Source organism: Peromyscus maniculatus, chromosome 2, assembly GCF_049852395.1.
Source record: "Peromyscus maniculatus bairdii isolate BWxNUB_F1_BW_parent chromosome 2, HU_Pman_BW_mat_3.1, whole genome shotgun sequence".
In the NCBI taxonomy this organism is placed as follows: domain Eukaryota; kingdom Metazoa; phylum Chordata; class Mammalia; order Rodentia; family Cricetidae; genus Peromyscus; species Peromyscus maniculatus.
Window position 1 is genome coordinate 109398895 of NC_134853.1, and position 26884 is coordinate 109425778.

At 41.7% G+C, this 26884-nt stretch overlaps 3 protein-coding genes and 1 long non-coding RNA gene across 4 annotated transcripts; 1 reads left to right on the forward strand and 3 right to left on the reverse strand.

Moving 5' to 3' along the window:
* Positions 1-15197: 15197 nt before the first annotated feature.
* LOC102912431 (interferon alpha-12-like) lies at positions 15198-15785 on the reverse strand. Its single transcript, XM_006975963.3, has one exon. It carries the CDS (start codon positions 15768-15770, stop codon positions 15198-15200), a length of 573 nt encoding a protein of 190 aa, XP_006976025.1. The 5' UTR covers positions 15771-15785.
* Positions 15786-20234: 4449 nt separating this feature from the next.
* LOC143271665 (interferon alpha-12-like) lies at positions 20235-20807 on the reverse strand. The gene has a single exon (XM_076563551.1). The coding sequence runs from the start codon at positions 20805-20807 to the stop codon at positions 20235-20237; it is 573 nt and encodes a 190-aa protein (XP_076419666.1).
* A 1467-nt stretch (positions 20808-22274) lies between these two features.
* LOC143271666 (uncharacterized) lies at positions 22275-22978 on the forward strand. The gene is made up of 2 exons (XR_013048872.1): positions 22275-22409; positions 22808-22978. It is a non-coding gene; the product is annotated as an uncharacterized LOC143271666 (long non-coding RNA).
* Positions 22979-25480: 2502 nt separating this feature from the next.
* Positions 25481-26118, reverse strand: LOC102911789 (interferon alpha-12-like). Its single transcript, XM_006975961.3, has one exon. The coding sequence runs from the start codon at positions 26116-26118 to the stop codon at positions 25546-25548; it is 573 nt and encodes a 190-aa protein (XP_006976023.1). The 3' UTR covers positions 25481-25545.
* Positions 26119-26884: the final 766 nt, after the last annotated feature.

A 26884-nucleotide genomic window follows, 5' to 3' on the forward strand; every position in this document is an offset into this window, starting at 1 on the left:
ATTGGGAGGACACACTTGAGGTTTCAAAAGAAAGAACAAGCAAGATAAGAATTCCATACCTGGCCAAGTTGTCCTTCATAAGTAACAGAGATAATGAATGGTATTCCAAGCAAGCAAAAGCTGGTGGAATTCCTTACTATGGGAACAGCCTAAGAGGAAATACTAACCAGGATTTTTCAAGTTGAAATGGAAGGGTGCTGAATAACAATGTAAGAACATATGAAAATTTAAAGCTTACCAATAAGTGCAACAGTAAATACATATCCCAAGTCAAGATACTTTTTAATCATAAGTTAAAGTGTGAATCACTTTGAAGTCTAGTTAAAATGTTAAAAGAGAAGTCTAGTAAAAACAACTCTGGCTGTAGTCATTAGTCAGTTGACACACAGTATAAACAGAAGTAAAATATAGCATCAAGAGCATAACTTGGGGCTTAACGTAAAAGCAGGGAATTGTTATAGATGTTTTACGGAAGCCGTGTGGTAACCAGAAAGAAAAAAACAGTGGAAAAGATGTAAAGGAGAAAGAGAAATACCACAAAGCATAAGCAGAGAGCACCACCAACACAAAGGATGGAGTACAGCCGGAAGAAAGGGATTGTTAGAACCATTAACTAAATGACGATAGGAAGCCCTAGCTCTGAAAAAAAAAATAGGTTAAAAATTTCAATCTACTGATAACAGCACTGAATGGACTTAAAAAATACAAAACAAGATGTGTCAATTTGTGGGACACTTACACAATGGAATATTACTTAGCCATTAAAAAATGAAATAATAAATTTTTTGTGCATATCAATGGAACTAGAAAAAAAATCATTCTGAGTGAGATAACCCAGACCCAGAAAGATAAATATCCCCTTATTAGATATTAGCTGTTAAGTCAATGATGATGAAGCTATTACAATCTGTAGAACTACAGAGGATAGGTATATAAATGAGGGATTTGGGGAACACATAGATCTCCCTAGGAGAGGGAAATAGAATAGATAGTTTTGGGTGGATGGGGTGGGGCTGGAATGGAAGGACCAAGTGGGGGAGGGGGAGGAAAGGGGAATGAGGGAGGGGATACAGGGAGAAGACAGCTAAAACTAAGGCCATTTGATGGAGAGTATGGAAACTTAATGCAGTAGAAGCTTCCTAAAATATATACATATATGAAGGCAACCTAAATGAAACCTCCAAATAATGGAGGAGCCAGAACCCCAAGTGACCATCTCTTGTTCCAAATGAAGTTTCCAATACTGGGAATGGATTACATCTAATTGAGTTGTTGGCCAAAGAGGAACCCCAAAACAACCCAGACTGTTACCAAGACTATAGGTGGTTCTCCATAAACTTATGGCAAGTCTCGCTGATGAAAATAACACTTGCACATCATGAAGATGTGGAGCTGGTGCCTACAGAGAGCCTTCACCCATACATGTTAGCGTCTTTGGTACAGGAAAGTATTACGTGTTCTAGCAAAGGAAAAAAGATAAAACACCAGCCCAGCTACAAACCCTTGGATCTACAATGATGTCCTACCTGCAAGATATGCTAGTGCAATGGAGGCACAGAGCTTGTGGGAGTAACCAACCAATATCTGACGTGACTTATGGCCCACTCCACGAGATGGAACCTCTACCTCACGCTGCTTGGGTGGCAACCTAAAACTAAATAGCTCAGGGACCTAGAGTGAAACCAGATACTACTGTTCTGTTAAAAGAATGAATCAAGAAAATGACTCCTAATGACATTCTGCTATACTATATACTATATACTATACACTATACTATTATATATATATATATTATATAGTCTTGGAACACTCAGCTCTAAATGGAATTTCAGCATCAAATCCCTTCCCTCAGGGTTCAGGGAACCTCTTGGAAGAAGAAATGGAAATAGTGTAAGAGCCAGAGGAGATGAAGGGCCCCAAGGAAACAGGGCCCTCTAAGTCAGCTGGATTCATGCACACAGGAACTCACAGAGACTGGAGTAGCGTTCACAAGAGCCTGCACAGGTCTGCCCCAGATGAGGTCCTAGAGCGATGTGAGTTGTATTTTCACACTTATGGGAAAGTCGGGCATGATGTGATATTTGGAATGAACTGCGAAGCTCTCTTTTTCTTTTTTTCCAATTATTAAGAAATTTTCTGTTCGTTTTACGTACCAACCACAGGCACCCCTCTCCTCCCGCCCCCCCCCCCAACTTTCCCCCAACCCACCCCCATTCCCACCTCCTCCTTACATTTAACATTCTGTCAGACAGGAGGCTTCCCTATAGTTACCACTGCAGCCCTCAGGGGTCTGTCCCACAGCGTGGATAAGGGGTGATGTCAGGAGGTGTGACCTCACCGCAGGCAGGAGGTACAAAACCCTATTCTTTCCTTTCTCCCTACAGCTGCTCACTGCCCAAAGAAGACATATGCTGCCTGAAGCTGGAGACATGATCTTTTCTGAAACAATATAATCTCAGAGAACAGTGATATTCTAGCAATGGGTCAACTTTGGAGGCGAACCCAGGGAAAGACTCTGACTCGGTGCCAAACGCGTGGCCAGCAGGGGGCGCGCACCCACGCATTGCTTAGTGAACCCTGCAAACTCCACCGGGGTTTCCTTTCACTTTCAGATCTATCACGTCATTCTGACTGGGCATTCCCTCCACCCCCAAAATATTCCGTGATGCACAAATTCAAACCTTCTTAGAGTAGTTTTGTAAAACTTTTGTTTTTCATTCTTCAGAGAGACAGGAAGCTGAAACCTCAAAGGGAAGCCAAAAACACCTGCAGGAATGAGGGAGAGTGGAAGCAGGGTGGTTACTGTGGCAGGGGAATGGATTCTGTGAAGCTGGAGGAGAGCGCGAGGGGAGGAACTGAGGCCCTGTGACGCTGGCCAGAGATGCTCCTGTGACAGAGGGACCCTGTCCTGTCTTTTCTAGGACTTGTTCCAAAGGTCCACGGACTTTCTCCTTCGGACAAGCAGAACAGACTGCAATGCTCCATCAAGCACTGTTCTGAGGTAGCTCTGAAGAACTCAGTAGAAGGGACACTGAATGTGTTTCTAAGAATGTGTGTGTTGGTTTAATGTAAGTCCAGTGGATATTCCAGCCCAGTTCACGTTCCACGGGAGTGAGGAGAGCCACCCCGGAGCACACTTATGAACTCCACAGAGTGGAGGTTTGATGAAAAAAATTAGGGTGTGGGTTGAGTGATCCCTAAACTTCCTAACTGTGGATTTCTGGAGTTTTGGTTTGTTTGGATTTGGGTTTTTGGGACAAGGTCATCCTATGTGTCCTGGCGGGCCTTGAACTCTAGTCAGTCTGCCTGCTTCAGCCTCTGGGGCGCTGGCTTTAAGTCTGAATTTATATGGTTATTAAGTTATTTCTCTTGGTAATTTTATTTACCAATGAACGCTGTTATATAGCATGCACTTTCACTTATTTTGACCATGTATCTCATTCCTTGATATGTCTTACAATTAGCCAGGTGGAACAGCCAATGATAAAATAAAGCTCCCCACTGCACACCGGTTCTAAAATTACAATGTGAAAAATGGTGTCTTAGTTCAGGTTACTGTTGCTATGATGAAACACCATGACCAAAAGGAACTTAGGCAGGAAAGAGTTTATCTGTTTACATATCCTGAATCCATTGAGGGAAGGGAAGGCAAGAACTCAAAGAAGCAGGAACCTGGAGACAGGAACTGATGCAGGTCATGAAGGAGAACAGCTTACTGACTTGATGCTCACAGCTGGATCAGCCTGATTTCTTAGAGAGCCCAGGTCAGCCAGCTCAAAGGTATTCCCAGATGCCACTACCTGCATGAGCCGGCTTTTTGGAGCTTAGTGCCTATGGTGAGACACTTTGTGCGGCCTTGGAGCAGGGAGGAGGAGCTTAAACCTGCCTCAGCTGAATGTACCAGCCTCAGCTGAATGTACCAGGCTCTACTGACTCCCTTGCCTTGGAGGAGGTGGGAATGGGGATGGATTGGGGGAGGGGGGTGAAGGCTGGGGAGCAGGAGGGAGGACAGGGGAATCTGTGGTTGGTATGTAAAATGAATAGAAAATCTCTTAATTAAAAAAAAAAGATGGAGAAAGCCAAAACAAACAAACAAAACAACAACAACAAGAAAAGGTATTCCCACCAAAAATGGGCCAAACCCTCCCCAATCCACCAATAATTAAGAAAATGCCCTACAGGCTTACCAGTCTACAGCCCAATCTTATGGAGACATTTTTTTTCGGTCGAGGTTCCTTCCTCTCAGAGGACTCTAGATTGTGTCGAGGTGACATAAAACTAGCCAGGATAAATGGTATTAAAAGAGTAGAAAAGTAATTTTTGACATTAGCTGGCTTAAATTATTAGACGCTTTCAAAGATGGGCAGTAAGTTAGCAGAGAGAATGTTTACTAACCACACTAAGAAATAAGATAATGTAGAAAATGCCATATTCGCAGGAAAGCTGTACCAGAGGTTACTAAGAAATGGGAAAAAATATTCAAAAGGTTCCAAGAATTGCCCAACATTAACAGAAAGCAATTTAGGTTCTTCTATCATAGACAGAAAATCCTGATGGAATACAGAATTGAATGCTGAAACACCTTTACAAGGGAAGATACCAAATGTAATTCAAGTCAGAAAGAAATAAGATTAGGGAGAGGCAGTCCTCTGATGGAGACATTCCATCATCAAAAGAAGAAACAAATGGGAACCACACAACTCTTAGAACAGAGATGAAGTTAAAAACAACAACAACAACAACAACAACAACAACAACAACAACAACAACTAGACATCAGTCAAAACACTGCTGGTTTTCAGAGAATGTATTTAGCAATGATTAAAAATTACAGTCATGCATAATGTGAAAGATCAACACAAAGTCTAGATTAATTAATAAAAGAATGTGACTGTAATGTTTAAATTGAGAACTGAAATAGAGAGGGAAGTATTTATTGAAGCTTATTATAAAACAATATTAATTAGAATATCAACAAATTAACTATACTTGTAATGGCTTTCTTTTGGGCCACCAACCGGCTCCCAAATCATGACACAGGAACTTCTTATTAGTTACGAATGCTCGGCCTTATCTTATGCTTCTCCCGCTAGCTCTTATAACTTAAAGTAACCTGTTTTTCTTCATCTAAGTTTTGCCTTGGGACTTTTTACCTTTCTTTCATTCTGTATGTCCTACTCCATGTCTGGATGGTTGGTGGCTGCCTGGCCCGGGCATCTCACTCTCTTTCTTCCTCATTCTCTCTTCCCTCATTCTCTGTCTCAAACTCTTCCTCTTCTTACTTATTCTCTCTGCCCACCAGCCCTGCCTATCCCTCTATTGCCTACCTATTGGCTGTTCAGCCTTTTATTAGACCAATCAGATGCCTTAGGCAGGCAAGGCAACATATCTTTACATTGTTAAATGCAGCATAAACAAATGTAACATATCTTTGCCTAGTTAAAGTAATATTCCACAACAAATACTTCTTAAATTAAACAATTATTTAAATAAGGTGTTTTAAATGTTCATGTGTTTTGTGCTAATATACCCAGTCTTTGTTCTCAGAAAATATATCACAAGGACAGGAAAAGAAAATGATGCTGTTAGCCTGGATGAGCTGGGCCTGGGTGAACTTTGGACCTTAAGTTCTCTGAGGACATTCTCTACATGCATTGTTCTTAAGTAGGGAATCAATAATTTTCATTTTATGAACATTTATCTTAACTTTTACCTCTTCCCCCCCCATTTTCATTAGTGTAGTTTCCATACTACCTAACAAGATAGCCAAAGGTGAGACTGTTAACTTTTAATAGAAGTTAGTTTTCCAGTGAACTTCAGACATACCAATCCAAATAGACTCTTAGTCAACACTGAGGACTGTTTGGCTACAACCCAGAAATGCTTATGTAAATGTAGACAATCAGGTACTTGCACACAGGGACTCTTTTTTTTTTTCTCCATAAATGAGCACACATTTCTTTTCTAGGGATGAATTTTTTTTAGTCCTCTATGGTCATTTTTCACTCTCCTTCCTTTTAAGAGAAAGTCAGGCTCCCTCACATCTATGGGTTGCTATATTTGCTTGAGGATTTACCAAGCTAACCATGACCAATAAACTCTTCAGAATGAAGGCTATGGTTTGATTCATTATTTGATGTAGCAACAGCTTCAAGTGAGCAGTGAATGAGCTTCTCTGGAGTTCCCTAGAATAAATGTGTGCTGGTGCATGTGTCTGTGCTTCATGGGGCCACAAGTCAATGTTAATGCATACATCACCCTGTCTTCCCATCACTGAGGTCTACGGCGCTCTTCTGTGTGTGCCCATCATTCTTGGACCATGCTACTTCCATCTGGTGCTTACTGCAGAGATTCTAGTTCTGATGTCATGTCCCCAGCACTATTTCACTCCTTCATCTACTCATCTATTTCCTCTGTTCCAGGGTGACAAAGCATACCTAGCCCACACTTCCTAGACTCTCTTTCTGAGAGCAGGCTTTCCCACATCTTCATGACCACACTACTCTTTATGAAGGACAAGGTGTTTCTTTATAGAGTAATAAGCTCCCCAAGGTTAGCTGGTTTAATGTAAGACCTTGGCTCTTGGGGGCAATCTGGTGCATACATATCCAGATGCATATACATCACATGTGTCAACAGGTGAGGACAGCAAATGTTTTACCATCTTTATATCAGTATCCAACTGATTCTTACATTTATAAACATAATTTTTACTGTCCAGCTCTTACACTATTGAACCCTGATGATCCTCAAATTTTCAGATCTGGGTATGGAATTTATTAATGATGGTATTCTTCACTAGAAGTTCAGTTTACATAGTCAGCTTGACTCTATTTTTTTTCTTTATCTGTCCATGACTCATTCTAATACTACAGTGGGATGCAGGCTAATATGTCAAAGAGTAATACATTTCCCTTATTCATGGTTTTTAATTTTAGATTCAAACAGTTACAACAGAAGAATTTTATACCTTCTCTTTTCAAAATAGTCTATTGGCCAAGGTGTAGTTTGCTCATCTGGTATTACCTTGTACTTCATACGGAGGTTAAAATTAAACAGAAGGAAGTCAAAGAAGGGGTGGCAGTGGTTTTTGTTTTTGTTTTGCGAGTGTTTACTTCTATACTTTTTAAGACATAAGATTTTGGTTTGAGACAAAGGCTCACTATGTTGCCCAGGCTGGCCATGAACTCACAAGTGTCCTGCCTTGGTCTTCCAGGTATTGAGATATGGGCATGCACTTCCAAATTTAGCTAAGATAAGAGAGTTTTAAATTTCTCATTTCTACTTCTCTAGAAAGTAAAACTCCATAGCCGTTTGTTGACAAAATAGAAGCAAAAGTGAGTCCAAATGTCATAAAAGTGGAAGAGAAGTTACTTCTCCTTGAAACATCTCCAAGTACTAGAAGAAGGAAGAATCAGGTGGGGGAGCATGGCTACTTGAGAGGGGAAGAAGGAAAGCCAGTGCTGACAGGTATGGACGTGGGGAGATGCCTGTGTCTGTGAGAGGCACAAAGAAGAGCCACCCTCAGGGTCAGTTATCAGTCCCAGCCTTGTAAGACCTGCCAGTTGATGCTCTTCTGTTTAATCTAGATGTGATCTGCTCTGGGGACAGAAGGGAGGAGTCAAAACAGCCACCTCACAGGAGACTGACAACCTGACCCCAGTTACTAGAACTAATCAGGCAAGAGAAAGGGAATAAACCCACCCACCGAATTGTCCATTCAGGCAGTGAAAACACTATCTTGGGAAGAATAGAATTAGGAGGAAGAAAATCTAATGTCCCTAAATCATTTACTCTCTTTAAAAAAATTTATTTATTCTTCTCTCATATAATATATATTCCAACCTGCAGTTTCCCCTTCCTCCACTCCTCCCAATTCCGCCCTCCCCTCCTCCCCAAAATCACTTCCCCCACCCAATCTCCCTCCAGAGAAGAGCAGGCCTCCAGGTGCATCAACCAAGCATAGGCACAACAAGATACAATAAGATCAGGCACAAACCCTGACATCAGGGCTGAGCAAGGCAACCCATTAAGAGGAAAAGGGTCCTGAGAGCAGGCAAGCAAGTCAGAGACACCCCACTCCTACTGCCTGGAGTCCCCACAAAACACCAAGACAACAGCCATAACATATATGCAGAGGACCTAGTGCAGACCCATGGAGGCTCCTTCATGATTGCTGCTTCAGTCTCTGTGAGTCCACATGAGCCCTGCTTAGTCGATTCTCTCCCAGTGTCCTCGACCACTCTGGTTCCCAAAATTCCTCCTCCTCCTCTTAATTTACTCTTAACCTGGAAAATAATGATGCTGTTTTAAAAATGATAATAGAAAAATGTATTTTAGATTCATTGTGGGTCATCTCTGGTCTCAAATCCTTGAGAAGGTTTATACAATATTCTTAGCAACGCTATTGTGGATGACACTCACTTTGCAAATTCTGGGCAAAAAAATACAAATGTAGAATAATAGATTAAACATGTGAAATCGTTATCTTAGGCAGGGCTGAGATAAAGCTTTTCTGGAAGGGTCTATCAGAAGAGAAGGGAAATAGTAATGGATATGAAATGCATGAGCCAAAGAGGCTGCAACATGGAAACAGAGCAGGGAGGGGACTTCAATAACAAATGACCTCAACTTCGCTGTTGTTTGTTTGTTTGTTTATTTATTTATTTATTTATTTAGATTCAGGATTGTGGCACAAGTGAACCGAACTGCCTATATTCTAAGGAAAGGTGTACTGTCGATTTATAAATATGATATTCTTTATACTTGGAGAATTTCATTCATGCATATGATGTGTTTTGATCATATTCACCTCCTATTTCCCCCTTCAAGTCCTCCTGGATCCTCCCCTCCATGTACCCTTCACAACTTCATATCTTCTATTGATTTGGCAATCCACTGCTGCTCATATACGCTTGGGTGTGGGGCCACACACATACAAGGGACCACACAGCTAAAGAAAACTGACGTTTCTCTCGATTCATTGTAAATAGCTTTTTAGCTAAACCTGGAGCACATGTGCCTCTCACCCATCCAAATTTTTGTTTGATCTTGTGCAGCTTTTGTGCAGACACCTCAGCTGCTGTGAGTTCATGAATTCAACATTCCTGCTATATCCAGAAAACACTGTCCTGCCTCAGTCCTCTTTGACTTCTGGCTCTTACACTCTTTCTGTCCCCTCTTCAGAGATGCTCCCTGAGACTTGCAGGGAAGGTGTGATAGGCAGATGGCCCATTCATGGCTGAGCGCTCTACTGGACATTTATTCTCTGTATTTTGACCAGTTGTGAGTTGATGTATTAACTGCCAACTACCACACAAAGATGCTTCTATGATGCAAGCTGAGGCCTGCACTAATCTATTGGTAGAGATACAAATTCAGAAGTGCCTTAGTTACTTCTATATTGCTGTGCTAAAACACCAGAACCAAAAGCAACTTATAGAGAGAAGATCTTGTTTTGGCTGTGTTTCCCAGGGGATATGAATCCATCATGATGGGTAACATGTCAGCAAGGGGCAGGCACAGTGACAGGAGCAGGAAGCTGAGAGTTTACACCATTTACCTTATTGTGAAGAAGAGAGAGCAAACTGAAAGTGATTGACAATTCAAGAGGAAGTATCCCATACCAGTCACTGGACTGGCTTTTTTTTTTTTTTTTTTTTTTTAAATAGCGTCTTACTATGTAGCCATGGCTGGCCTGGACCTCATTATATGGAACAGGTTGTGCTTGAATTCACAGATATCTGCCTGCCTGCCATTGCTTCCTGAATGCTGGAATTGAGGGCATGCATCATCATGCTTCACTACACTGTGCTTTTTAATTGGTAACGTATGGCTTCTGGGAAAATAATTAATTCTTATGTTGGGTAATTCTATTTAAACTTTTTATATAAATGCACACGTGTGCGTGCACACACACACTTGCATACATCAATAATAAATAAGAAGAATTTAAAAATGTAGATTTGGTTCTACACAGTTATCTGAAATTAAAACAGGGTCATTGCCAAGATGCTAGCTTGCCTGGCTGCATTCACACACACACATACAGAGTCAGTCAGTGTTTTTTTTCCCCTCTGGCCCCACACTGCATGCTTATCTCCCATGTATGTCAAAGATTACACTGCTTAGGCCACATGGCCATAACCAGGCTCTGTGACTGTCTGAGGCACTGAAATTGCTCTCCAGAGCTGTTGTGTTGTATATGCTAGGTTTACACAGAATCACAGCATGGAGAGGTTGTGGAGAATATCTTGGACTCCACTAGGGTTCTCTTTATGAAACAAGAAATAAGTCTGTCTGTCTGTCTGCTGTCTGTCTCTCTCTCTCTCTCTCTCTCTCTCTCTCTCTCTCTCTCTCTCTCTCTCTCTCTCTCTCGTGTGTGTGTGTGTGTGTGTGTGTGTGTGTGTGTGTGTGTGTGTGTGTGTGTGTGTATTTGGATGTGCTTGCCTGTGCCTGTGCATGTGGAATCCAGAGGTTGATGTCAGGAACCCTCCTCCATAATTCTCTGCCTAATTCTTCCCTGACAGTGACATACTCTCCTTGAAGCTCACTTATTTGGCTAGGCTACTGACCAGATACCATTGAGGTGGACCGTCTCCCTTAGTAACTATGGTTCCATGTCCTGCTCTGCATCACTGGGTGCTGGCCACTGCAACTCAGGAATCAGCTGGCACAGAGGGCTGCTGGGGCCTTGTTCACACTCTCAGTCATGAAGCTTGATGGACTTGGCTAGCTCCAGTAAAGAGGGGGTGACTGTGCATGACTATCACTTCATAGACAGCTATGTGATTGTGCCTAACTTTGAGGGCCATTCCCACATGGACCAGATAGACGGACCTGTGTGGCTGAGGATGTGTTGAATAAAGCCTGGCTTTGTGTGCCGGATAGATAGCTCAGCACTTACTCTCCTCATCCCAGGCTCCTGTCTCAGTCCTTCCATTCCTATCTCTTGTTTCACCAATTTTGTTGAATAAAAGCAAGTTATTACATCTAAGACGTGAAATATACATATTTTCTGGGCAAGGTGATAGTATGGAACTGCTTCATGGCATTTTTTCCATTATATAAATATAACGATGATGAAAATTACCTTAAAAATAAGCACCAAGGAAAGATGTGTAGAGTCATACTGGAAAGACGTTAAGCAATCACACAGAGAGCCTGGTTCGTCCAATTATTACACTCCCTGACAAAGTTTTCTTTAATTACAAGATCTGCAGATCACATTGGTATTGCTCAATTTTCCCTAAGTACACATGCCACAGTGTCTGCCCCTGTAATATCCAAAAGTCCTTTAGCTATTCCTGTGCTCCCACTGAGGACTCTGACAGGGCAATGCTCATGTGAGCATGTTCCTCATCCAAAGTGACAGTGACAACTTTCTCCTGACCAAGGAGTCAAGAGGTGGGACATGACAGCAGGGTAAGACTTGCAGTTGATAGGTTACTCTTAAGAAGAAGTTTATGAACCTCTAGGTTTTCCTTGGCACTTGTACCTACAGATGGGTATTGTCTTTCTCCCTCCACGTGTCCTGCAGAACCCAAAGGAGCTGATGAGTTAAGAAGTTCTGGGCTGTTGAGCTGTGACCATGCAAAACACAGACGTTGCTCCAGTAGGAATAAGAACCAGTTTATTCTGTACCAATTGAGTGACTGTAACATGGTCTGTAACACAGACTCAGGTTGTCCCATGTGATATGATCTATCATGGACAGGTTACCTGGACTTTTGAAGTCACCCATCAACCAACAGTCATAAGTCAGTGCATTTCCCAAGCCCAGTGTTGCTGGTCTCAGTAGGCAGAGCAGCAGGTGGAGAATCTCCTTTGAGTGTTCAGACATTATTTTACAGCATTCCTACCTGGGGCATGGTTTGCTCAGTTTCACAACACATTTCAAAATTTTACCTACTGGTCAAAATGATGTGAGGTCAGACACAGAGCTTGGTTGTAAATAGCTACTAAGGGAACTACACACAGAGTCCTCCTTCTCCAGAGAACCTCCTCTAGAGAAGACTAGAGGGGAAAAACCCTTAGTAAGTGTTTTGTGCATGTTGAGCAGACCACTGTCCAGAAGACATGACCTGTGTGGACCTGGGAGGGTGCTCCCTCCCTCAGATGAGAAGTGAAGGGAATTGAGTCTTCCAAACTGATGTCAGTTCTTCTGGAGGGAAACGCCCATTTTAGCTATAGAGAAAAGTCTTCTAGGAAACAGATTTCTACAGAAAACATGCCAGAGTTACCATCTTCTTTTGATGGCAATTGGCAGTAGGGAGCTCTTTCTAAATGTTTGTCAACATGGCAGATTATTCTCTCTCTCTCTCTCTCTCTCTCTCTCTCTCTCTCTCACACACACACACACACACACACACACACACACACACACACACATATTTTTTTTTTGCCACAGTCATCATTAGGTTATTAGAAAAAACATTCTCTCATTTCCAAAAATATGAGGACATTCTCTCACATGAGGGCTTTTTACAAACCTTGAATTGTGTCATTTTGGGTTTCAAATGGTGGTTATACATTTTCAGGGAAAATTAGCAGCCAGAAGTTAAGATGTAATACAAATCAACTGTACACTGAGCAGAGCTGGCTGATGAGGAGCACACACTGTGTCTTCCCACACCAGGGAGGAGGAAACCCAGGCTATGAGGCTAAAAGATGGGGTCTGGGGAAGCAGGGAGGTACTAGGAGTGGATCAGAAAGAAAGCTGTGTGCACATATATGTACATTATTATATATAGCATGTGCTGCTATTAAACTGTTCATCATGTATAATAAATATGTTTATACATACTTCCCCTTCAGTATTGGGCTAGGACACGGATCCCTCTATAAAGTATTTGTAAACCATCAATTCCTTATTGATTTCAGTGGTTAATCTTCAGTTCCAATGTGTCTAATTGTAGTGGAGTTCAGGATATTTTCAAAGACAGTGAAGGCTTTCAGTACTTCAACTGTCTATATTTTACCATTCATTCTTCCTATCTTTTCTTGAGGTGTTGGTTTGATAATAGAAGTCTCCACATCTGCTTTATTCTATTTTCTACTTTCCTAGGAAGAAAACCCTGATGTTGGTTTGTGACAATGAACTAAAAGATTATGATGTCTTTGGAAATAAAAACTCAAGAAAGGAACCGCCATGTCATCCAAATGAGACAGCAATAGCGACAAGAATAGCTACAAGAATTCAGTGGGAAAGATCTGTGTTGATTAACTACAATGATGCTATGAAAGTGACTCCATATCCAAGGGAACTTCAGGTCAATGCAATCTGTCTTAGTAAAGGTTTCTATTGTTGTGAGGAGACAAAATGACCACAGCAACTCTTATAAAGGAAAACATTTAATTGGCACTGGCTTACAGTTTCAGAGGTGTATTCTATTATCTTCATAGTGGGACACATGGCAGGATGCAGGCAGACATGGTACTGGAGAAAGAGCTGAGATTTCTACACCTTGATCCACAGGCAGCAGAAGGAGACTGCCACACAAGGCCTAGCTTGAGCATGTAAGACCTCTAAGGATCTCATGCTCTACCGACTGAGCTAGCTGGGCACATATAAGACCTCTAAGTCCACCTCCACAGTGACACACTTCCTACAACAAGGCCACACCTACTCCAACAAGGCTGCCCCTCCTAATAGTGCCACTCCCCATGAGTCTATGGGGGCCATTCCTATTAAAACCACCACATAATCCAAATCAAAATTTAAATGATATTTCTCCCAGAAGTATCACTTTTAAAATGCATATGGAACCACAGAGATACCAAAGAATAAAAGCAGTGTTGTGGTGTCACAATACCTGAATTCACATGACAACTATATGTCTAAGAGAGTGCTACTTGTGGTATTACTACCCCTTACCACAGAAGCCTCTTGCAGTCAGTAGCAATAAACAGAGACCCGCAACTGTTCAATGAACACAAAATAAAGGGCTGACTTCTTGGGATCATTGCAGAAGAGGGAGCAGAAGAATTGTAAGATCCAGAGGCAGTGGATGATGACCACAGCAAAGCAGTGTTCTCGGACACAACAGGGCAGTTGCACTAATGAGCCAAGAGTGGCTATGACTGAATGAACAAAACTAGGGTGGACAAAATCCCAGCTTGGAAAATGGAGGAAATTGCTCTTCTAGCTAAGGAACTGGTAGCTGCTGAGAGAGACTGGGTTATCCTCAGGGTTGGGGCCCCTGAGAGAGGCTACCTAAGCTCCAGGAGATGGCCATGTAGTGATGCATGGCTAAAAGCAGTAAGAGGGAGAAGGAAGAAAAGAGAGAAGAGAAGGAAAAGGAGGAAAACCCATGAAAATTGAGAGGGAATCGTGGTGTTTCAAAGACTAATTTTAGAGGCGTTTCACTTCCCTGGTGGGATTTATTTCAGGGATGTTTCATGAGGATGTTATGAATGGGGTTCATTTCCTTATTTCTTCTTGGTATGTTTGTCTGTGGTATTCAGGCAGGCTAATCATTTTCCGTGATCTGTTTCTATCACTGTACATGAGCTCACTCATATTTAGAACCCAAAACTGTTAAACTCATAGAACTTGAGAGTAGATGATAGTTACCAGAGGTTAGAGAGTTCAGAGGGATGATTCCTCTGCGGAATATTAGGTCAAAGAAGACTAAGTCACAATAACAAGGACTAAGGACAAGATTCTCTGGCTTTCTACCAGACAGTATGCTTGCTATACATACACAAGACTACTAAATACTGGAGAGAAGTAGAGGGACAGATTTAGGGTTTGTCTAAACACTATGCAATGTACACTTGCATCCAGTGCAATTTTTTGAAACTGTGTCCATTTGTATAATTTTTATGGTATAGATTATTAACTTAAAAAGACTGGAAAAATTCTAAAAGATTCAGAATTAACAAATCAAAACAGTTTTATATAGCACAATTTAATAGAGTACACAATAATTTAATTGCATATGATAGCTTGCTACATTAAAAATATAAAATTGCAAGATTAACTTAGGTAACAAAATAAATAGAAAAATAAATACATATGCAGATACACCCAAATAGATGCATCAATATGGACAAAAATTTGCTCTGTTTTGCTGAAACATCTAGGCAGGTTGATTGAATTTATGCCAAAATAAATGAGAGTTTTTATAGGAGAACTTAAGCAGTGAGGTGCAGTGTCCTAGCCCAGGAGAGTCCTCTCCACATTGACTCAGGACTTAATTCTTCTCTTCACTCAATCTTGCCAGCAAGTTGGCTGAGGAAGACAGGGCTCTCCAGACTTCTGCTCTGACAACCTCCCAGGCACAGGGGCTGTGCTTCTTCTCCTTCAGGTAGACAGTGATCCTGTAGAAGTAGTTTCTCACAGCCACCAGGGAGTCTTTCTGACTCGAGGAAGGTTCCTGCAACTCCACCTGCTGCATCAGACAGGCTTGTAGGTCTCTGAGTTGTTGAAAGAGGCCATCACAGAATGTGTGTAGGAGGCTTGTCTCCCAAGCAGCAAATGATTGATCCGAGGTGAAGAGGATCAGGACCTGCTGGGTCAGCTCCTGCAGGACAGGGATGGCTTGAGCCTTCTGGATCTGCTGGGCATCCACCTTCTCCAGAGGGAATGCAAAGTCCTTTCTGTCCTTCAGACAGGAGAGAGGGGAGAGTCTCCTCATTTGTGCCAGGAGTGTGGAGACTCTCTTGCTCCTGAGGTGATGAGTCTGAGGCAGGTCACATCCCAGACAGCAGCTTGACCAGTAGTGCATCACCACCAGGAATGTCAGGAGAGCACAGGGCCTGGCCATTGTGAATGTTGCAGATGCTGCTGGTCCTCTGGGCTCTGTGGTCCTGAAGTTTTGCCTCTGGGTTCTCTGAAGTCCATCCTGGCTGGGTCCATGTGTCTTAAATAAGAGAAAGCACTAGTTTCCATTTTCTGAATGCCCTCCCATTACTTTCCCACATCCTCTTCACTTTCTTTTAGTCATTCTCTGCTTGTGTCTGTTTTTTTTAAAGCCATTTTTTGTTTTCATTATTGTTTCTGCTTTCACTACCCTCCTTAAAAAAAAAACTTCTCTAGAGTTTATTCCTAAGAGAAATTGCCATTTATTTTTACAGCACAGATATAGCACACATGTATGAAATTACTCACATGTAAAGAATTAAAACTTCCATCTAATCATTGTATGGAAAAGTTCTTGAATTTAATAATGCAATTAAATTTTGTGAGTTGTATTTACTTTGTAATATAGATATTTTAAATTGTAATATAAATTTGCTACAAAATATTTTTTCTAAGCATACACTAATGAAATATGATGCAATGGCTCAAGTCAAAATCTTACATATGTTGATTAAAAGTTAAAAAAATCGAGTCACATGCCACATTTTCATTATATCCAGGGGAGGCCTGAGGTCTGCCCTTTTCTGAATAGAAAGGGAAGAGAAGTGGAAATGGGGCTGAGTTTGAAAGGAGTTGAGGGAAAGCAACCGGGAGGAGAGACTGAGGGAAAACTGCAGTTTGTAAGAAAAATAAAAAAAGTTTTAAAAGTTGAGTCGCTTCATTCTATTTGTATTAATTTTGTTTAATATTAATTTATATGAAAGAGTAAGTTGCATCTTTAGTGTATATTAGGTATTTGTTGTATAATCATTCAGGGGTCATTATGGCAAATCGGTAAAGAGCTTCCTGATGAGGGTTGGCATATTCATGTTGATCCCTGGAACACTGACTCCTATAAGTTGTACTCTTACTCCATAAGCTTGCTTTGGGAAGAACTTGCTGGCACACTTTCTCTCTCTCTCTCTCTCTCTCTCTCTCTCTCTCTCACACACACACACACACACACACACACACATTCTCTTTCTCTCTCTCTCACACACACACACACTCTCTTTCTCTCTCTCTCTCTCACACACACATTCTCTTTCTCTCACACACACGCACACACACAAACACGTATGTATACAAACTGTCATAAATTTTATCACACACAGCTCTATTCAAGGAGTTTCATCTTTATTCTTTACACAATTGTTTCCTCTGTCCTTAAGATGTAAAGGAATTCTGTCCTGGCCTGTGAGTTTCATTAACTGTTTAGTGCTCCATAAGATCATTTCTCAGGATGTGTTACAGCCAGTGTGACTTGGACAATTAACAGAGCTTCTCTGGCATTTCTCTCTCTCTCATGAACTCATTTTGTCGGCCATGGGGTTGTGCTTCACAGTTCCTCCAAAGGCAGGATCAGTGTAGACATCTACTTTTCTGTCCACCATTCCTGTATTCAGGATTTTTCTACTAACGACAATTACCCAAAACGGAATGCACATTCTTTCTAGCTGTGTCTGAGTTTAGAGACTGTAATCCTTGGTTGCTGCCTTTTCTCTAAGTGCCCTGTGACTTCTTCAGTGGGGTTTGCATCGACTCACACTCTCTGCTGCACAGTGGGGCAGAGTGTCCTCAGCCCTCTTCTTGTACCCCACTCCCTGAGACTGCTCACCATATCTTGATAACATCAGCACTCACACACTGTGTGGTGTTTGCTTGCTTTTTAGTGTCATAAGTCCTAGAAGACTGCTGCTCTGGTTTTAGTGGATTCATAATGAAGCCTTTTGTTTTCATTGTGAATACATTGCCAGGGATCAGAGTGTGAAGAATCTCAAAATGTCAGTAGCAAAAGACCCTGTGGTTTGTAGTGATGTGTAAATGTCCATGTTTGTCCTGAGGATATTTGTGGCTTTTCCAAAAACTAGTTTTGTGATCAATATTTGCTCACTGAGTGCCTGAAGTTACATGTGGTGATATTGTGTTCCCCAAAATATTGTGCACCCTAATAAACATACCTGGGGTCAGAGAACAGAACATCCACTAGATATAGAGGCCAGAAAATGGTGGCACACACACCTTTAATACTAGCATTCTGAAGGCAGAGATCCTGGATCTCTGTGAGTTCAAGGCCACACTGGAAACAGCCAGGCGTGGTAACAAGAGCCTTTAATCCCAGGGAGTGATGGCAGAAAGCAGAAAGGTATATAAGGATGAGGACCAGGAACTAGATCTTGTTAAGCTTTTAGGCTTTTGGGCTACAGTTCAGCTGAGATTCATTCTGGATGAGGACTCAGAGGCTTCAAGTCTGAGGAAACAGGATCAGCTGAGGAATTGGCAAGGTGAGGGGGCTGTGGCTTGTTCTGCTTCTCTGATCTTCCAGCGCTCACCTCAATACCTGGCACCAGGTTTGTTTTTATTAATAAGACCTTTTAAGATTTGTGCTACAATTAAGAGGTAGAAATACAGACGAGAAGATACAGTGATAGCAGTGTCTCTGATTGCCTATTAATTATCCAGAGGTTTTTGACCTACAGGTATTTATCCAGTTTTACTTGAGTAGTGGATCCTGCACACACTCTGTCTTTGTCCATTTGAAAACTGAGCATTGGAGAGCTTAGAGGGATTCTATCAGATAGAAGAGTTTCAGTACTGCCAATATGTATAATTTTTCTGTGGTGATGGTGGCTCCATTGTGGATGTCATTTCTATTTTGAATTTTCATTGCATTGAATATTTTGTTTCTTTTTTCCACTTTCCTAGAGAGAAGATACTGACGTTGCTTGGTGGCATTGAATGGAAATTGTGGTGTCACTTGAAATGAAAGCAAAAGAAAGGAAGTGATGTCATCCCAGTGGGGAAGCAAGAGTAACAATGTTAAGAGTGTTTAAAACAGGGAATCTCACCCCTAGCTGAGGGACTATTTTCAACTGTAGGCTGCTGGGAGTGGAAGATTGAGTTATCCTCAGTAATGGGCACCTGAGAGGTTGCCCTTGTCCCACTAGATGGCGGTGTACCCATGCAAAACAGGCAACAGCAAACTCAAGGTTAAAAAAAAGAAATTGAAAGGGATCAGCAATGTCTATTTTAGAGGAATTTCACTTCCCTTATTAGATTTATTCCAAAGAATATTTTTTGAGACAGTTATGAATGCAGATTCCCCTGGATAATGCTAAGGTCAACTTGACACCAGATAGGGTCATATGGGAAGAAGGGATTTTACCAGGGAAGATGCCTCTGTAGAGTCTCTCTGTAGACAGTTTCTAAGTCATTTTAATAACTGATGACTACTGTAGGAGAGTCCAGCACACTGCAGGTGATCCTACCCTGGGCAGGGGGTCCAGAAGAGCATTAGAAAGCTGGCTGAGCAGGCCCTGAGCCATCAAGGCAGTAGACAGTGTGTTCTTCCATGATCTCTGTATCAGTCCCTGCCTTCAGGTTCCTGCCTCATTTAATATCCTGCCCAACTTTCTATCACTAATGGAATATGCTGTGATTTTAAACTAAAATCAACCCTTTCTATGCCCTAAAATGCTTTAGGTCATGAAAATTTATCACAGCAATAGAAACCATCACCAAGACAGGGCTGATTTTTTTATTTTTCTATAGTTCACACTAGTATGTAGGAAGATACTCATTTGATATGTGCTTAATTGTATTTTGGCTTCATGATCTCCCTCATCTATGGAATCCAAACCAGTTCATCTGATAGAAGTTGGGTGTCAAGTGTTAGTTATCAAATGGCAGAGAGGTCAGGGGGAATTGTTGGTCAGGAGGACTAAGGTACAGTGGAACACAAGCAACATGTTCTGGTTTCCTTCTGTACAGCATGCTGGCTATACATCCAGAGGAGTACTATCTAATGGAGAGAAGTAAGATTTTTACCATCACTGAACAAAAACTACGAGATGGCTGCATCCACTCACCTCTTAAGTCTAAGCAGTACACATTGCTTCAGTATTATTTCCTACCAAGTCCAGGTGTGTTATATTTATGGTGTACAGAATGAGTTTAGAAGCATCAAACAGTTTTCAAAAGATCGTGTGGCTGACACATAAGATTAAGCATGAATAGTAAAACATTTATTGAATAGAAGAAATAAGTTAACAATAACGGTGTGATAATTTAAAGAAAATATAAAATTCTATGGTATCAAAAATAACTAAAATCATGTAGATAGACAAATATGCAGAAGAACTAATAAATAAATAAATAAATAAATAAATAAATAAATAAATAAATAAATACATAAACCAACAAACAAAACTTCTGAATCAATAAGAAAATGCCCTTACAGATCAACACAATATAACCCAATATTAGGATAATTATCCAAGGAAGTTAAATCAGTGGGGTCAAAGTCAAAGAGATCTTGGAGAAGGCCAAATCTGAGCAGTGAGGTGCAGGATCCTAGCCCAGGAGAGTCCTCTCCACTTTGGTTCAGGACTTACTCCTTCTCCTCAGTCAGTCCTGCCAGCAGCTTGGCTGAGGAAGACAGGGCTCTCCTGACTTCTGCTCTGACCACCTCCCAGGCACAGGGGCTGTGTTTCTTCTCCTTCAGGTAGACAGTGATCCTGTGGAAGTAGTTCCTCACAGCCACCAGGGAGTCTTCCTGACTCGAGGAAGGTTCCTGCACCTCCACCTGCTCCATCACACAGGCTTGCAGGTCTTTGAGTTGGTGGTGGAGGCCAGTGCAGAATGTGTCAAGGAGGCTTGTCTCCCAAGCAGCAGATGAGTCCTTTGAGCTGAAGAGGATCAGGACCTGCTGGGTCAGCTCCTGAAGGGCAGGGATGGCTTGAGCCTTCTGGATCTGCTGGGCATCCACCTTCTCCAGAGGGAATGCAAAGTCCATTCGGTCCTTCAGGCAGGAGAGAGGGGAGAGTCTCCTCATTTGTGCCAGGAGTGTAGAGGCTCTCTTGTTCCTGAGGTGATGAGTCTGAGGCAGGTCACATCCCAGACAGCAGCTTGACCAGTAGTGCATCACCACCAGGAATGTCAGGAGAGCACAGGGCCTGGCCATTGTGAATGCTGCAGGTGGTGCTGGTCCTCTGGTCTCTGTGGTCCTGAACCTTCCCCTCTAGGTTCTTTGAAGTCCATCCTGGCTGGGTCCATGTGTCTTAAATAAGAGAAAGCACTAGTTTCCATTTTCTGAATGCCCTCCCATTATTCTCCCATGTACATTTCACTTTCTTTCAGTCATTCTCTGCTTGTTTCTGCCCATTTTTCCTGCCATTTTTGTTTTCATTATTGCTTCCACTGTCAATGCTCCCTCAACAAAGCTTCTCTAGAGTTTATTCTTGAGAGACATTAGGGTTGATATTTATAACACAGATAAACCTTTCCTGTGTGAAATCGCTTACCTGTAAATCATAAAACCTTACATCAGATAATTGTCCTGAAAATTTCTTGAAGTTCATGCTGCATTTAAATTTTGTGGGTCATATTTATATATTAATATACCTATTTTAATTATAATGTCTACTATTTTTCAAATAATTTTTTGTGAGTCTACAAGTGTTATTTGAAACAATGGCACATGTCAAAGTCTTATCTATTTTGTTTAGGGCTGCAAGGGTGAGTCATTTTTACTAGTTGTCTTAATAGAGTTCAATTCTAAAGTTTATAAAAAATTAAATTTGGCTTTTATTGTATATTAGGTATTTCTTGAATGATCATTTGGTGGTTGTTATGGCACAATCAATAAGAGCTTCCTGATCAAGATTGACATATTCATGTTGATCCCTGGAACTCATGGTGGGAGCAGAAAACTGACTCATGGAAGTTGTTCTCTCACTGCATATGCCTGCTGTGGCATGATCTTTGCTGCACACACACACATATGTTCACAAAAACTCATAAATTTTATCATCTATGCTTTGCTCTAAGGAAAAGTTTTAGCCTTATTCTTTACACAATTGTTTCCTCTGTCCTTAGGATGGAAAGGGATGCCGACCTGGCCTGTGGGTTTCTTGAACTGTTTAGTATTCCCTGAGACCATTGGTCTTCAAGAAAAACAGCCGGGGCTTCTCTGTGTTATAGGCATTGTGACCTTTACAGTTAACAGAACGGCTCTGAAAAAAATCTCTCTGTCATGGACCAGTTTTGTCAGCCATTGTCTTGTGCTTCACAGTTCCTTCGAAGTCAGGATCTATGGATACATCTCCCTTTCTGCCCACCATTCCAGATTCGAGGATTTTTTGGACCAGCAACAACTACCCAAAATGGAATGCTCATGCTTTCTAGCTGTGTCTGAGTTTAGAGACTGTAATCCTTGGTTGCTGCCTTTTCTCTAAGTGCCCTGTGACTTCTGCAGTGGGGTTTGCGTCTACTCACCCCTCTACTGCACAGTGGGGCAGAGTGTCCTCAGCCCTCTTCTTGTATCCCACTCCCTGAGACTGCTCACCTTATCTTCATGACGTCAGCATTTACACACATTGTGGTGTTTGCTTGGTTTTTAGCACCATAGTGCTAGAAGATGGCTGTTCTGGTTTCAGTGGATTCAGCAGTGAACACATGGCCAGAGATCAGAGTGTCAAGAATCCCCAGATGTCACGAGCAGAAGATCCTGTAATCTACAGTGATGTGTAAATGTCCCAGTTTGTCCTTAGGACATTTGCACTAGGTAAGTATTTGTGGTTTTTCCAAAATATAGTTTTGTGGTCAATATTTGCTCACTGAGTGCTTGCTGTGCCTGAAGTTGGGAGGTGGAAATACAGACCAGAAGACACAGTGATAGCAGTGCGTCTGATTGCCTACTAGTTATCCAGAAGATTGGACCTACAGATATTTATGTAATTATACTTTAGTAGTGGTTACTGCACACACTCTGTCTTTGTTCATTCAAAAACTAAGCATTGGAAACTTTGAGGGATTCTATCACATAGAAGAGTTTCAGTGTTGCCAATGTGTATAATTATTCATTTAATTTTTCTATGGTGATATAGGCTCCATGCTGGATGTCATTTCTCTTTTGAATCTTCATTACCTTGAATATTTTGTTTCTTTTTTCCACTTTCCTAGAGAGAAGATACTGACGTTGCTTGGTGGCATTGAACTGAAATTGTGGTGTCACTTGAAATGAAAGCCAAAAAAGGAAGTGATGTCATCCCAGAGGGGAAGCAATAGCAACAATGTTTATAGTGTTCAACTTAAAAGTCCAATGGCCATAAAATAAAGGAATTTTACATCAAACCGAGTGCATTTTGAAATGTGAACTGCAGAGTCAATGCAATCACAGACAAAATATCAATGATTTTCATCCCAGTAATATCAATCTTAACACACCTGTGGAAACAAGAAGCTGCTGGAGAGCAGGAATGTCAAGAATAAGAGCAATGGCCATGGTGTCAAAAGGCCTGATTTTATACATCACCCTCCACATCTCACAGAGGATAAGTGCATCTCTCAGTGCTCCTCAGAGAAAGTTCTCATAGCAGTAGATGACTGACTGGACATAGACCCTAACAAGTGTTTAATGTACAGGGAAAAGGTGTCTGAGCAAAGACCAGTATGGCTTTCCTGGCTTCCATAGGGCAGTACTCTTTACACAAGAGCTGGCAGGAAGATGGGGATTCCCAGAGACACTTTCTGACTGTAGGAAACAGGGGTTTGTATACACAATATAGTAGCTGGGGGTCCATATTTATAGTTGCTGTGACTGCATGCACAGTCTGAGTATGATGGAGACAGATAAAATGCCAGTTTCAAGCAGGGAGCATGTCAGGAAATCCCAGCCCTAACTGATGAACTATTTTCAACTGATGGCTGCTGGGAGTGGAAGATTCAGTTATCCTCAGTAATAGGGCCCCTGAGAGGTTGCCCTTGTCCACTAGATGGCGGTGTACCCATGCAAAACTGGCAATAATTAGGAACAAACGCAGTGAACCAAGTCCAAGCACTAGGCTGAGCTCCTGAAGATCAGTAGAAGAGGTGAAGGTGGGACCTAGTAGCAAAGGGGAAGAGGGGTCAAGATCATGATGAGGAAAACCAGAGAGACAGCTGATCTGAGCTAGTGGGAGCTCAGGGACTCTGGACTGACAGCTGGGGGACCTGCATGGGACCCGACTAGGCCCTCTGAATGCTGCTGAGACTTGTGTGGCTTGATCTGTTTGTGAGGCCCTGGCAGTGGGACCAGGACTTGTCCCAAGTGCAAGAACTGGCTTTTGGGAGCCCAAACCCTATGCTGGGACACCTTGCTCAGCTTGAAGAAGTGGGGAGCTATGATAAACCTGGTATGCTACACTTTGTTGACTCCCAAGGGAGGCCTTAGCTCCTCTGAGGATTAGAGGGGGGCGGTGGTAAAGGTGAGTGCAGGAGAAGAGGAGGGAGGGGAAACTGGGCTTAGTATGGAAAATGAAAAAATTAAAATAAAAAAAGATACCAAATGAAATTGCGAGTAATTGGCTGTGTTGCTTTAGAAGATTTGCATTCACTTCCATTTTTAGATTTATTTCAAGGTATATTTTTGAGGCTATTATGAATGGAATTTCTGGATAATTCTAAGTTCAACCTGACACCAGATAGGTTCATGTGGGAAGAAGGGATCTCACCAGGGAAGAGGTCTCTTCAGATTCACACTGGAGACCAGTCTCTCAATCATTTTAATAACTGATTACTGCTGTAGGAGTATCCAGCACACTATGAGCGATCCAGCCCCTGGGCATGTGGTCCTGTAGAGTATTTGAAAGCAGGCTGAGCAGACCCTGAGTCATCTAGGCAGTAGACAGTGTGTTCCTCCATGATCTCTATATAGGCCCGGCCTTCAGGTTCCTGCCCTGTTTAAGACCTTGCCAAACCTCTGTCAGTGATGGAATATGCAATGATCTTAAACTAAAATAAACAATTTCTATCCCAAAATGCTTCAGGTCATGATATTTTATCTTAGCAATTGAAGCCATCACCAAGAAGGGCTGACACTCCATTTTTATATTTTTTCATGTTTCACCTTTTTAATGGTATGTAGGAAGATCCTCTTTTGTTGATGTGCTTTATTTTATTTTGGTTTCATGGTCTCCCTCATCTTTGGAATCCAATCAAGTTCATCTGATAGAAGTTTGGAGTCAAATGTTAGTTATAGGAGGCCAGAGAGTTCGGGGAGAATTGTAGTTCAGGAGGACTAAGACACAATGGAACACATGCAAGATGTTCTGGTTTCCTTCTATACAGCATGCTAGCTATACATCCAGGGAGTACTATCTCATGGACAGAACTAAGATTTTACCATCACTGAAGAGGAACTCTGAGATGGCTGCAGCCACTCACCTCTTAATTCAAATCAGTACATATTGCTTTCAGTATTATTTCCTACCGAGTCCAGGTGTGTTATATTTATGGTGTACAGAATGAGTTTAGAAGCATCAAAAAGTTTTCAAAAGATAGAATGGCTGACACAGAAGTTTAAGCATGTATAGTAAAAAATTTATTTAATAGAAGAAACAAATTAACAATAATGGTTTGATAATTTAAAGAAAATAAGATATTCTATGGTATTAAAAAATAACTAAAATCATGCAGATAGACAAACAAGCAGAAGAACTAGTAAATAAAAATAAATAAATAAATAAACCAACAAACAAAACTTCTGAATCAATAAGCAAATGCCCTTACAGATCAACACAATATAACCCAATATTAGGATAATTATCCAAGGAAGTTAAATCAGTGAGGTCAAAGTCAAAGAGATCTTGGAGAAGGCCAAATCTGAGCAGTGAGGTGCAGGATCCTAGCCCAGGAGAGTCCTCTCCACTTTGGTTCAGGACTTACTCCTTCTCCTCAGTCAGTCCTGCCAGCAGCTTGGCTGAGGAAGACAGGGCTCTCCTGACTTCTGCTCTGACAACCTCCCAGGCACAGGGGTTGTGTTTCTTCTCCTTCAGGTAGACAGTGATCCTGTGGAAGTAGTTCCTCACAGCCACCAGGGAGTCTTCCTGGCTCGAGGAAGGTTCCTGCACCTCCACCTGCTCCATCACACAGGCTTGCAGGTCATTGAGCTGGTGGTGGAGGCCAGTGCAGAATGTGTCTAGGAGGCTTGTCTCCCAAGCAGCAGATGAATCCTTTGAGCTGAAGAGGATCAGGACCTGCTGGGTCAGCTCCTTCAGAACAGGGATGGCTTGGGCCTTCTGGATCTGCTGGGCATCCATCTTCTCCAGAGGGAATGCAAAGTCCATTCTGTCTTTGAGGCAGGAGAGAGGGGAGAGTCTCCTCATTTGTGCCAGGAGTGTGGAGGCTCTCTTGTTCCTGAGGTGATGAGTGTGAGGCCGGTCACATCCCAGACAGCAGCTTGACCAGTAGTGCATCACCACCAGGAATGTCAGGAGAGCACAGGGCCTGGCCATTGTGAATGTTGCAGATGCTGCTGGTCCTCTGGGCTCTGTGGTCCTGAAGCTTCTTAAGGTTCTCTGAAGTCCATCCTGGCTGGGTCCATGTGTCTTAAATAAGAGAAAGCACTAGTTTCCATTTTCTGAATGCCCTCCCATTATTCTCCCATGTACATTTCACTTTCTTTCAGTCATTCTCTGCTTGTTTCTGCCCATTTTTCCTGCCATTTTTGTTTTCATTATTGCTTCCACTGTCAATGCTCCCTCAACAAACCTCTAGAGTTTGTTTCTGAAAGACATTAGGGTTGATATTTATAACACAGACAAACCTTTCCTGTGTGAAACCACTTACCTGTAAATCATAAAACCTTACATCAGATAATTGTCCTGAAAATTTCTTGAAGTTCATGCTGCATTTAAATTTTGTGGGTCATATTTATATATTAATATACCTATTTAAATTATAATGTCTATTATTTTTCAAATAATTTTTTGTGAGTCTACAAGTGTTATTTGAAACAATGGCACATGTCAAAATCTTATCTATTTTTTAGGTCTGCAAGGGTTAGTTATTTTTACTAGTTGTCTTAAATGAATTCAATTCTAAAGTTTATAAAAAATTAAATTTGGCTTTTATTGTATATTAGGTATTTTTTGAATGAACATTTGGTGGTTAATATGGCACAATCAACAAGAGCTTCCTGATCAAGACTGACATATTCATGTTCATCCTTGGAACTCATGGTGGGAGCAGAAAACTGACTCATGGAAGTTGTTCTCTCAC

What these genes read in the sequence shown, in the direction of transcription:
- LOC102912431 (XM_006975963.3), bottom strand. Translation starts at nt 15,770, where the DNA reads ATGGCCAGGCCCTGTGCTCTCCTGACATTCCTGGTGGTGATGCACTAC.
- LOC143271665 (XM_076563551.1), bottom strand. Translation starts at nt 20,807, where the DNA reads ATGGCCAGGCCCTGTGCTCTCCTGACATTCCTGGTGGTGATGCACTAC.
- LOC102911789 (XM_006975961.3), bottom strand. Translation starts at nt 26,118, where the DNA reads ATGGCCAGGCCCTGTGCTCTCCTGACATTCCTGGTGGTGATGCACTAC.